A 12,552-nucleotide genomic window follows, 5' to 3' on the forward strand; every position below is an offset into this window, starting at 1 on the left:
GCCTGGTGGAAGGAGCCGTTAGTTGCAGTCGGGTCACTCTCGCGCTCCTTCTCTTTGCCCTCCAGCCCGCTAGTTTACACGCTAACGGCCACTCCACAAAAAGCAACGGTTAATAAAACACCCACATTGCCCTCGTGAGGTTTGCCGGGCGCTACCGAAGGTAGCGAGAGGCGGAGAGGCATCTGAATTAATTGTTCAATTTATTTGTCGTCTAATACAGGACCATTCTGGGCGACTTATATAGATAATAAACGTATATAGTATATATGGCCCTCTAGTTGGTTATGGAACGAACCAGGGGCAGCGAACCTGGAATTAACAGGCCCAGCACCTGCTGCTGCCGCTGCTGCAAGATGTACATGTTGAACCGATGGGGAAAACCCCTACTTAACTAGACAACTTGCAAAACAAAAAAACCCTCCATCGCAGTCACCTTTGACTTTGAAAGGTTCTCAAAAGTGATTGGAGAAATGCATGTTGAGGGACAGAGAAGATGAATTCTTTCTAGAATGCCTGGGGGCTGTCTTTGGGGTCTCAAATTTCAGCGGCACCTCAACTTCCATTCTTTATCATAGTTGCAGCGCCCCCAAGGTCCACTGTGACCTAACCAGTCACGCTTCCCTACATCTGCTTATGGGGCTGTTCAAAATCACAATAATAGTATCTTGGCTAAAAGGTAGACCACAGATCAGGAATAGTACTGCTTAGGACTAAGGGGATGCTGGCATGCTTCATGAGCATTTTAACTTAAGAGAAGATTCACTGAAATTAATGAAGTTAACTTAGTGATGTTCATTAATTTCAGGGGGTCTATTCCAAGTAACTTCGTTGAATATCACCCAAGGTTTCCTTTCGAAAATGGAAATATTATCCAAAAGTAAACAGAAGAAACACAATTTCTGACAAATACAAGCAGATAATAAGGGGTGGGGGTGGGGGAAAGAGAATTTGAGGAGCACATTAATAAAAACAGAAAAACACCAACAAAATTATTATTTTTAAATACATTAGAAGCAGACCAGCCCACTGGTTGTTTGGACCTTTGTACAAGGAAGCCAGAGGTTTGGCGAATAAGTGAAAGGAGACTGTGGTGAAGCTGAATGTATTTGCGGTGAAACTGAATGTATCTGTTTTCACAATAGAAGATGTAGGGCCGGTCCTTGTGCCTGAACTTTCTCAGGAAAGGAATCAGGTGACTTAAATGGTTTTAGAAGCAACTGTGCTATACTCTGCTACTAGTGTATCCATGGGTTTTGATAAAAGTGCAGAAAGTTATTCCTAGGCACATTCACATTAGTTTGGACTAACATACGGAAGAAAAATCTGTTAACATCTCTCATATGCATGATGGCTTAATAGTCAAATTGGCTGAATATGACCAGGCAAACTGGTTTGCATATGTTTGGAAAACATTGAACGGCAAGCACTTTTATGATCACAATGTAAACTTGGGTAAGTCTTGATCTGATTTTGCCTTAAAATAATAATATCTCAATTGGCAGAAATTATTCGCAGAATTCCAACAGCTGTTGCAGTTTCTCTCACCCCTGTGTAACAAACTACCGGCAGGAATGCCGCCTTCCACATGAGAGCTATTCAAGGTAAAGGAATCCCACCTGCCTTTGCACTGTTAATCATATATGTAATTAAAGAGTTAAATGATTTGGTACTTAGTTCTGCAGTCTTATTTGCTTACCTGAAATGCTTTACATTATGTTTAGCAAAAACACATTTTTAAAGTAAAGAAAAGCAAAAGTGTGCAAACCAGACTCTGCTTCAGAAATGAGAAAACATTTGCCAATTTGAACTACCTCATTTCTTACTCTAGAGTGTTGGCCTCAGGCACTGTTCCCATTAGGGGACCCAAGCCCAGAAGGGACCCTGCAGGCCTCAGCTACCCATCCTGGAATGTGAGTATACCGTTCCTCTACCAATTCTGATTGAAAAAGGAATAAAAAGCACTGCAATTTCAAATAGACTATGCATAGTAAGTTTTGCACACTTGTTCATATACGAAACAAAAACATCCGGGTGTGCTTTGCAGTGTTTTCAGTTTCCATTTTCATGCCTTTGATTCAGAGGTTACTATTTGATGCTTTTAAGAAACACCTCCCACTTAATTGGGGGGTGTCTGCTTTTCTTCTAGTTGTAATTAAAATTCACAGAGGGAAATGCAAGATTTATGATCTGGAACAAGCAATGGTCCCAAGGACCTTTAGAAGTAGCAGTTTATTTAATTTGAAAGCCTGAGACTGGTACCAATGCAATCAATAAAAAGCAGTCTGCACAGATTTAATAATCTTATTGCAGTAAATACATGCAAAAACTACCCCATAAGCTTAATACTTATATTTCCATTTCCCCTTCATTTAATGTGGGATTGAGTAGCATATTCTTGCTAGGCTTATAGCCTGGATAAAGGTAAAGGGACTCCTGACCATTAGGTCCAGTCGTGGCCCACTCTGGGGTTGCGGCGCTCATCTCGCTTTATTGGCTGAGGGAGCTGGCATACAGCTTCCGGGTCATGTGGCCAGCATGACTAAGCCACTTCTGGCGAACCAGAACAGCGCACGGAAACGCCGTTTACCTTTCCACCGGAGCAGTACCTATTTATCTACTTGCACTTTGACATGCTTTCAAACTGCTAGGTTGGCAGGAGCAGGGACCAAGCAATGGGAGCTCACCCTGTCGCGGGGATTCGAACTGACGACCTTCTGATCGGCAAGTCCTAGGCTCTGTGGTTTAACCCACAGTGCCACCCGTGTCCCCTATAGCCTGGATATTGGTGCATAAATGTCAGAATGATTGTGATTTGGTACTGTGACAACAGATCATCTTTCACATACCCTCATTTGCCTCTATCGTAAGAGGCTAGTCATTAGGTCAAGGTGGGGCTGAGCCCTACCAGTATTTTTTCTTCAGGGCAGAATCCAAAACTGAAGCCCAGCAATCCTGCATCACCAACAGGCAGATTCCTAAATTTCCTGTAATTCAGGAGTCTATTCTGTTAAATCTTTTCTGCCAATCACTGCTGTGGCCAACAAGTTCTACCCTTCACCTTTGTCTCCAGGAGTAAAATAGAAAAAACAAAACCCCACTGGTTTGTCAAATCCAAATACAACATCCTTTAAATCTCCCTACACATACCAGGATATTCTTATTTGACCCAGCCCCCTTTATTCTAGTTCCTACAGGTGTAGCCTGTTCAGAGATCCAGTTAGCCTGACCCGTATCCAGGACACTCCATTCTATTTCCTATTCCTGCTTTTTAATTCCCTAAAGGTTGTTGATTATTATTTTTTAAATGTGGTGGTTCTGCATATCTTGGTATTTCTGTAAGCCTGCTGATACTGCATGTAGATGGTGTTGTTTTGGCTACTAAAGTATTCACAGATAACTGAGTTCACAATTACTTCATATAAGATTATTGTGTTTCTCATCTATTCATGCCTGATGTGCAAGTGCAGGTTGGGCAGCTGATCTTACATAATCATATACTTGTTAATCCACCATTTCAGGCAGAGATGCCGAAACATCAGGCATAAACATTTAAGATTGGGATGCTAATGCAACAAGTTTAAACTGTATTCTGAAAGCGCTGGTGAACACAGCCTATATATTTCTGTCATCTATGAATAAACTGCTTTATTAGCTAAAACGTGGAGAGTAGATTTGCCAAGACAAAACCACATTTCGGTAACATCCTTTGTTTCAAGCACTTTGTTATGCTGCTGTTGATCATAATGATGCAAACAACGAAGTAATTGTACAAAATTATTGCCGCTGATTTACATATGAAATGCACACCTTCCACTGCTGCATGCCAGCATTGTTGAACTAGGTTATAAATAGTGGATGTGGATGTGTGTGTATGTGGGGAGAGAAAATGGTCTCTGATGAGCAAAAGCGAGGAATGAAGAGTTTTTCAAACCATGTTGAAGTTGGGAGATTTTTCACTGAAATCATAGTTGATTTTGCATTCATTTTGTAAAGGGAGAGCTGTACAGAAACTCCCACAAGTAATTTTCTCTGTTTCTCAAAATAAAAAACAACGGAATCCTGGAGCTAGGTGAAAAGTAGAGGTCATTCAGTTTATTGAGGTTTTAATTGTAGTGCGAAGGAGTCTGTTCTGTCAGCACAAGCATTTCTGCTTTCCTGAACAATCTCCCCCCCCCCAATGCTGTTCTGGGGGTTCCTCAGACCCTCCAGAGCAGATTTGGGGAGTGCACTAGAGGAGAGGCAAAAAGTCCCAACTTGTGCTGGCTTCCGCTTGGTGGGTCAGAAGCAGCTACTGGGCCACAAACTTTAAGTGGTCACAACAGAAGGATTACAAACATACAAATATATTGTTTTAAAAAAGATGTGCTCCTCAGAGAGAGAGAGAGAGAGAGAGAGAGAAAACAACTTGTATAAAAAAAGGTAATTCAGTAAGCCCAATATTGCAAATTTAAGTTAAAAGAGAATCCTGTGTTTAGAAAGGTTCCATTAAGTAAACCAGTAGTTTTCAAGCTTTCTGCCCAGAGAGAATCTCTTCTTGTCTACTTGCCTTCCAAGGACTGTCCTACATATTTGCCATGAAATCTTTGTGTATTTATTGCATTAACATTCTGTGTTCTCTTCTAGTGCACACAGACACTCATTGATCAGTTGCCAGGTCTTGTGCTACTGCAGGAACTGTGGACATGTTTTAGGGTACATTCAGTGTTCTCCTCCAGACATGCTTAGTAGTGCAGTATCACTAAAAAGTGGGTGGAATTCAGAAAGGTGTGTCCACTGAGGAACCACTAATACATTTTCTAGATACACCCTACAAAATTCCCTATAAAAGCGGTAAACACATGACCTATAACATGACCTTGTTTTTTTAAAAAAACAATAGTTAGCTGGTAGCAAATGCAACTGACAAGCCAGTAGTAGCTTTGGGGGAGTAATGAGGCAGCATTGACATCTCTCTTGGCCTAAGCTCAGTTTGGGTGTACATAAATGAAAGTGCTAGGCAAATGATAGGGAACTCTCGGGTGACTAGCAAATAAGCAAGGAGAGCACTGGTTTTTCTGTATTAAGGATGTAAAGGATTACTTTAGCATCTTTGAGTGTGACTTACATTTTTCTATTCCACATTTTTGGTTAGGCAAATAACTTTCCTATCATCAAGTTAATACTGCACTGCAAAAATGTTTTCTTAACACCATTATGTTTTTAATAATATTGTTGCCAAAAGGTTGTTAGGAAATACAATACTCATTTGAAAAACAACAGAGCCTCTAAATTTACCTTCACTAACCTGATGTCCTCCCAATGTTTTGGGTTGCAACTCCCATCAGGATGCCAGCACACTGCTGTAAGTTTAAAGCACCTGGAGAGCACCAGGTTGGTAAAGGCTGCCCTAAACTGTATTAAGAAAAACTTTTTAAAAGAAAGTTGAAAGGTGTTCACAGAATATTTAATCAAAGGCCAACAATTCTATCATGCACACTTTAAATAATAATGTGTTTTCACCATTTGTCACTGAACTTTTATACCTTTTGATTTAAAAGAAAATATTAGAAGTTTAAAACATGCATTCATTTTATTTTATGGATGAGAGGAATCAACTCTCTTCCATCACAGGCATTTTTTAAAAACACTGATTCAATCCATTATTAAATGGAGGATTCAGAGCTTCATAGAAGTGTAAGAATCTCTTACACATGGGGGAGCCAAAGTACTCTTCTGACTAATGAAAAGGGTTACAGTGATTTTAGACAGTAGTTGAGCAAGAACTTAAGATAATTTGAAGGGAAAAGGTACTATAAAACATGGGTATGCTAGGAGCAATACTAACTTTTCAAAAAACTGAAGGAGGTGGGTCTAATTCGGCTGCTTTGTAAAACTTGCTTTTTCATTTAGATGGCAGGTATTTTTATGCTTCATTATCTGTGCTAGGTTTGACCACAAAGTCAATTACTATACAAACACACCTACAGGAAAAAAAAAATGAATTGAGGAAGATGTTATGGACAATACGTGGAGATTTTCAGTAGAATAAAATGTCTGCAGATTTTTTTTAGTAATGAAAGATTTTTGGACTACCTGTGTAATCTTTCTTTCTGCTGTAGAGGTACTGTACATTGTTGATATCCTTGGGGATCAGCAAAAAATCTTCATACATGTGATGTGTTACTACTGGACTCATAAAGTCCTTGTGCCTATCTACTCTTCTCTGTGCAATAAGATACCAGGATCCTCTCCATTTATCAGTGGTAACAGAGGATGTGAAGTCTACAGTGCCCTATATAAGATAAGATGGTAGAAGTTATGTCTGTCTGTGAGGGAAACAAGCTCTCACAGAAGTTGAAAACACTGACATATTACAAATGCTGAAATAAATAGTTTGAAGGTTTGTAGCAGTTGTTCTCACTCACCAACACATTCTTAGATTGGAGAAAGTTGCTTTGCAGTGGTAACCAGGGCTTTTCTTCAGCAGGAACTCACCGGAACTCAGTTCCGGCACTTTTCAGGTAGGTGTCATTGCCATTCTAAGAGAACGAGGGAGGCTTTCATGGTGAGCTGCAACACCTCTGGTTCTAAAAAAACAGCACTTGTGGTAACCAAGAATGTATATTTTATTTACAAGCAGTAAAAAACTGCATTTTTGTTACCTCTGTAGCTCACAAAACATTCTGCATTAATAAATCAGGTTTTCTCTATATCTCTACACATAAATTATAATTTATCTTAATATTACAGATTGAAAAGTACAGACCAGGAGATTGAGTGGTTTGTGTAAAGTCACTCAGCAATCCTGACAGAACCACCTGAACATGTTTCTTGAAAGAGGCTATCTTGAGTTCAAGTGGTGAATTGGGTGTGTTTGTGTGTGATTTCTGTGCCTTTAATGTAACAGAAAAGCACTTGATTACCTACCAAAGAACTGGAATATTTTTCTAATCACTTAATAGGACCAACTGCTAAAAGATCAAGCCTTTCACTTTTTACTGTCATACTTTATACTGAGAAATGTTAGGTTAAAAAACATACTTAAAGGTACTAAGAACTACCAAGTCAGGTAGCTCCAAATTAAAAAATGCAATATGTTTTGTATATGTACACCTCTTGTCAAGGCTTATTCATAGTCTTCAGTTATTTAAAGTCACATCATTTTTGTCAGAAGTCAAAACAGCTTTGACTGGAATAGTTTGTAAAAATACATCTCATATGCAATTTTACTATAGTGGCTTAAACTGCAATCCTAAACTTTAGGCGAGAGCCAGTGTGGTGTAGTGGTTAAGAGCGGTAGTCTCGTAATCTGGGGAACTGGGTTCGCGTCTCCGCGTGTCCACATGCAGCTGCTGGGTGACCTTGGGCTAGTCACACTTCTTTGAAGTCTCTCAGCCCCACTCACCTCACAGAGTGTTTGTTGTGGGGGAGGACGGGAAAGGAAAATGTTAGCCGCTATGAGACTCCTTAAAGGGAGTGAAAGGCGGGATATCAAATCCAAGCTCCTCTTCTTCTTCTAAAAAACAATAGTAACAAGCTGTAGCAACCCCCCCCCCCAGTATATTTTAATATATTGGTATCTGCAGTCTTGCACAGTTCAGGTGGCAATGTTTTTGTTCAGTGCTTCAGTGAAATATCCTGCTAATGCACACACATGAGCTTAATCCCTCATAAACCTCTGCACAATCCAACAGGTATATCTCCTGTAACTGCCTTATCATTTTGTAGACATGTTTAATAAGCCACTAGTTGATGTAAAATGTTTGCTTGCTAGGATGAAGCACCCTTTGCCCATCTAGTAAATATATTGCTTAAGAGTGTGTTGTGGAATTTGGTTGCACCAGAATCAAGGGGAACAATTAAATAGGTGCAATGAAATCATTAGTGGAAAATCATGCACCTCATCCATAATGAAGTTGTTAGACAACTGTGTTTACATAGAACTCACCATGAGATACAATTGTACTTGCATATGTGAGGTTTGGGGTCCAAATTCAGAACAAATGTTTTGCCTTCAAAAATATATTTGCTGATTATTTTTAAAAAGTGTCAAGCAAGCTAAAATGATATCTAAATCAAGACGCTTGCCATAAACGCTCAGGTAGATGCCACAATTCAGCCCTTATATAAGTAAGGCTGCACCACTCAGTCCCAAGAGTTCTTGAGCTGCACCCTTTAGAAATAGTTTATTGCATATGTATTGGGTTCCAGCTCATTTTTTTCACTAATAAGATTATAAATACTGGTGATGTTAGTTGCCAAGAGCAGGACTCGGTCATTTTCTAGAGTTGTGTTGCAACTTGGCCTTTGAGGTTCCTCATCCCTAACCCAAGCAATAGTCTAGCATGATTGCCAATGAACATACGTGAGCTTTAGGCTTAAGTGCTGCCTCTCCATTTTTCTCCTCCTCATGCGGTTGGAAGGAGACACGTTTGCCATTTCGTCTGAACTGCCAAATGGTGGTTAACATTAAGGGTGGAATTAAACATTGCTATTACAAACGTTCCATCTGTGCATGCATTTCAGCTTGCCAGAGGGAACAATTGCCTTCTTCCCATGTGCTGCTCTGGGGGTTCTCCCGACCTGCCCCCCAGCCAATTTTGGGTGTGTGGGTGGAAGAGGGGGGCAAGTTCCATTGTAGAAGCCCTTACGCAGGGGTTCCATTGACAGGGTTTGTTAGGTGAATCCCACCCTAAGTATGGGTTATTTGAAACAAGCCAACTTGAAGCCCTGTTTCTGACATAGTTTCAACAACATTCTCTTTGAAATGGAAAATACATTTATAACCCTGGATGTCCTCTTTTTCCAGACTGAATGTTGTTCAAGAGTATATCAAGAACATAATGGCTTGAGAATTCAACTGGTTTGATCTACATTTTCATCTAATTACAAAACTGAATTACAGTAAGCCAGCAATGTTTTTGTAGTGCTAAAATTTAAGGTATCAAAATACATAAATCATGTTAAGCTTTTTTAAAGTCCTCTGAGAATCACATCCTGGCCCATTATATAGAAGGTTTGCGACACTTCACTTTAGTGTGTGTGTGTGAAGAAGTTAACTGAAATAACTCCACTTAGTGTTTGAGAGGGAGAGAGCAATGTAATGAAATCTGTTTGCTGTGCTAGCTGTCTCCAGATTGGGCTGTAATTACACCACAGAAGGAAGAAAGGTAGCTGAGTCTCAATCTGGATCATTTATGTAAACTCAGCCTTCTTGTCAACGATGTTCTCAGATTGCAAGCATGCAAACCACAAAAATCATCTCCTATGAACAAAATAGAGACAGTGTCAGATTGCAGGCTTCTGATATACCTTGTATTCTCTCTGTAATTGGACTTTAACATCTGACACAGTAAGGTTAAAAAACTTCTCATGTAATATACATCTATTCAGGGAATGAAATCCTGTACAGAAGGGGGTAGGGGGAGGGAGAAGAACGATCCTTTACTCCTTTATGGCATAGAATTGACACAGAGTTGTATGAAGAAGCATTTATTTGGTGTGAATTAAAACAAAATGTTCAGTAAATCAAGGAAAATGTAGTTACCTGCGTTTGCTGAAATAAGTGGCATATTATACAGAAGGCAAATAATTACCCTGGAAGTTTAAAACCCCACCCACTGAACCAAATTGAAGACTATACAAACAGCACATTCAAAATTATTCTTTTCTGCAGAACGACATAAATATTACAAAGCTCTTACCATACCTGATGCGCGCTCTCAGCAACTCTTTCAAACACACAATGCATTAGGCAAAGGGTAATTTTATATGTAAATACATAACGAAACAGTGTGAGGAGACATAGCGGCATGTAGTCAGATAAAAGATTCCCTCCTTTCCCCTGCTAATTCATCGAGCTGCCCTTCATGTTGATAAATTGGTACATTAATTCTGGTTTTAAACAGCCCTCTCTCTGGCAGATTTAGAAAGCATTTCTCCCGACACCTGCAGCTTCAGGGCCCCCCTCTGTCTTCTCTAGTGCAGGAAAACCACAGGCCACCACACTGGCGCCATCCCTGGCTATGTCCAATCAATAAGGACTTATTTCCTGTCCATTTGCTGAGGTCACAGAAGCGAGTCTCATTAATTATTGCTACCAGTGCAGCCTCAAGTGTGCTTCTGGCATGACAAGTGAAAACTGTTTGACCTTTTTTCCCTAATTTTGTTTGTAGCAGTTCCGAAGGGTATATGTTAGTTTGGGAATGTGGTGAGTGGAACAGAAACACATTTTTTAAAGCCACTGACACATTTAGATGCGGAGCAATGGCAGATCTTGACGCTCTCCACTATTATCTGTTCTGCTCATTAGCGCAAACAAAAAGTGGCTCCTTTTCCCAATTGTAGATCATGAAAATCTTGTCACAGCATAAACAATGTTTTCTAAAGCAGATCTGGCCTCCGAGGGAGGGAAGCACTCCAGAGCCTCCAGTGCTCTGTTTCCATGGTAACGACATAGGTCAATAGCTGAAGTCACACCTTTGCCAGCCTTGATTGCATCTTGCAACTGTGAGAAAACACATGCACAATATCATCAGTTTTGACAGAAATAACTATATGCAGAATGCTAAGAAAACATTATGGATTCTGTATTTTCATGACCTGAGCTTCAAAGGACAGTCTCGTTAAATTACTGACAAAAAAATGGAATCCACTATTCGATGAAACGACCCTAATCAATTTAATTGCTCTTTCATTTATTGATAATTCAAGATGCACCTTTCAAAGACTAATGTAACTGCAGCAGAAGGCTCTCAACTAGTCATGTGTACAATTCTTGCCTAATGGGAATAAGCCCAACAAACTTGTGCTTATAATAAATTCATTAATATGCATTTTTAACTGAATTTCATCACAAGCAAATAGATTAATATGTGCATTTACTTTCATGTTGTGCAGACTACAGCACAGTGTATATTGTTCTGTTTACACATTGTAATTTTAATCTGGAGTATAATTTCAAAATATTAATCCACAACCCATTTCCTTTGGAGTACCAAGAGGCAAACTGGCTGAAGAGTTCAGCCTATCTATGGGGATGACCCACCAAAGCCTGTTATTGTGCAATCTTCTTTCAGATGGGCTTCTAGCTGGTCTAATTTAGATCAGTGGGCACTGTGTGCAATAGAAAACATTTGCTATCAACAATCATAATTTCATCACTCTAGCACTGCATAACAGAAAAGGAAAAAACAATCTACAGTGGTACCTCGGGTTAAGAACTTCAATTCGTTCTGAAGGTCCGTTCTTAACCTGAAACTGTTCTTAACCTGAGGTACCACTTTAGTTAATGGGGCCTCCTGCTGCCGCCGTGCAATTTCTGTTCTCATCCTGAAGCAAAGTTCTTAACCCGAGGTACTATTTCTGGGTTAGCGGACTCTGTAGCCTGAAGCGTCTGTAACCCGAGGTACCACTGTATTTCTGGATTTGTTTACAAGTATGACCAGGCCAAAAGTTAGATACATTTTAATCCCACTGATTCAACTGGAAAGTGTTAAGAATGTGCTTAACTTTATTGTTGAAATAAATGAATATAAAATGCTTAATTTCATCTGAATCATGCCCTGTATGAACCCTCTGCCTCACTAATGGAGAAGCGCACCATCATCTTGCACTGATGTGATGGGTTGCTTCCCTAACCTGTCAAGATACAATGGAGGGGATATTTATTTATTATGTTTTATATCATGTCTTTCTCTAAAGAGCTCAAAGTGGCACACATGGTTCCACTCCCCTATTTTATTCTCACAGCAGTTAAATGAGTCAGGCTGAAAGACAATAATGGCCCAACGTCGCTCAGTGAACTTCATGGCTTAGTAGGTATTCAAGCCTGCATCTCCCACCCAGTCCTAGCTCAGTAGTCTACAATACAGGGGTGTACTGCTGTGCATCAGGAGTTATCAGAGTATCAAGTAACACAGGCACAGGAAAACTCCGGCCCTCCAGATGTTTGGGGCTACAATTCCCATCATCCCTGACCACTGGTCCTGTTAGCTAGGGATGATGGGAATTGTAGTCCCAAACATCTGGAGGGCCAGAGTTTGCCTATGCCTGAAGTAACATATTTATGCCCTGTGTACTAGGTATTAAATGTACAGAATATGTGCAAATGGAGAATGCCTCTCAGCTCTGTTAGTGAGGCCATGTGTCCCTTATCTACTGAAGCTTTTGCAAAACAGGCAATGCTTCTAAGTTTGTTTGCACACTAGTTACCCTGAAGTGACTACTGGGACAGGTTAGAGGATGATGACTCAATTATCCTGCCAGGGCTCCCCGCTACTTAACTCCTCCAGCTTTAAATGAACCCCATGGGAAATGCCCAATTTTGCGCATATTGCTAAGCCAAACAATGACTTACAGTGTACAAGCAGAAGCGTGGGTTTCCTAAGCAAAGATTTTGGCTGTTGTGCTCCTTCCCTAGTCCTGCTACTGCTGAGCTGCTTGGAAAGTAAGCCATGGTTTGGCTCAGTATTATGTCTGAAGCCAAGCGTGTGCTTTTTCTTCCCCAGACAAAGAATGAGCAATAAAGCAAAGAAGAAACACTGACTATAGCTTGTGCTTTGCCTGCAGCAA

At 40.2% G+C, this 12,552-nt stretch overlaps 1 protein-coding gene and 1 long non-coding RNA gene across 4 annotated transcripts in view; one reads left to right on the forward strand and one right to left on the reverse strand.

The window, feature by feature from the left end:
- Positions 1–73: 73 nt before the first annotated feature.
- LOC310704371 lies at positions 74–11,795 on the forward strand. 2 transcript variants are annotated; one of them, XR_014524738.1, is made up of 6 exons: positions 74–160; positions 806–1,601; positions 1,829–1,910; positions 3,519–6,500; positions 8,789–8,883; positions 11,731–11,795. It is a non-coding gene; the product is annotated as an uncharacterized lncRNA (long non-coding RNA). The 2 variants fall into 2 exon arrangements; XR_014524739.1 differs by lacking the exon at positions 3,519–6,500.
- The window catches only part of PDSS2 (decaprenyl diphosphate synthase subunit 2), a 74,511-nt gene continuing 71,414 nt past the window's right edge, over positions 9,456–12,552 (reverse strand). For both annotated transcript variants that reach the window (XM_083497702.1, XM_083497703.1), the window contains one exon: positions 9,456–10,486. In XM_083497702.1, the coding sequence (XP_083353828.1) occupies positions 10,328–10,486 (159 nt within the window). In that variant the 3' untranslated portion in view covers positions 9,456–10,327. The remainder of the gene's footprint in view (positions 10,487–12,552) is intronic.

The sequence above is a fragment of the Podarcis liolepis genome (genome assembly GCF_965112155.1).
Source record: "Podarcis liolepis genome assembly, chromosome: 3".
In the NCBI taxonomy this organism is placed as follows: Eukaryota; Metazoa; Chordata; class Lepidosauria; order Squamata; family Lacertidae; genus Podarcis; species Podarcis liolepis.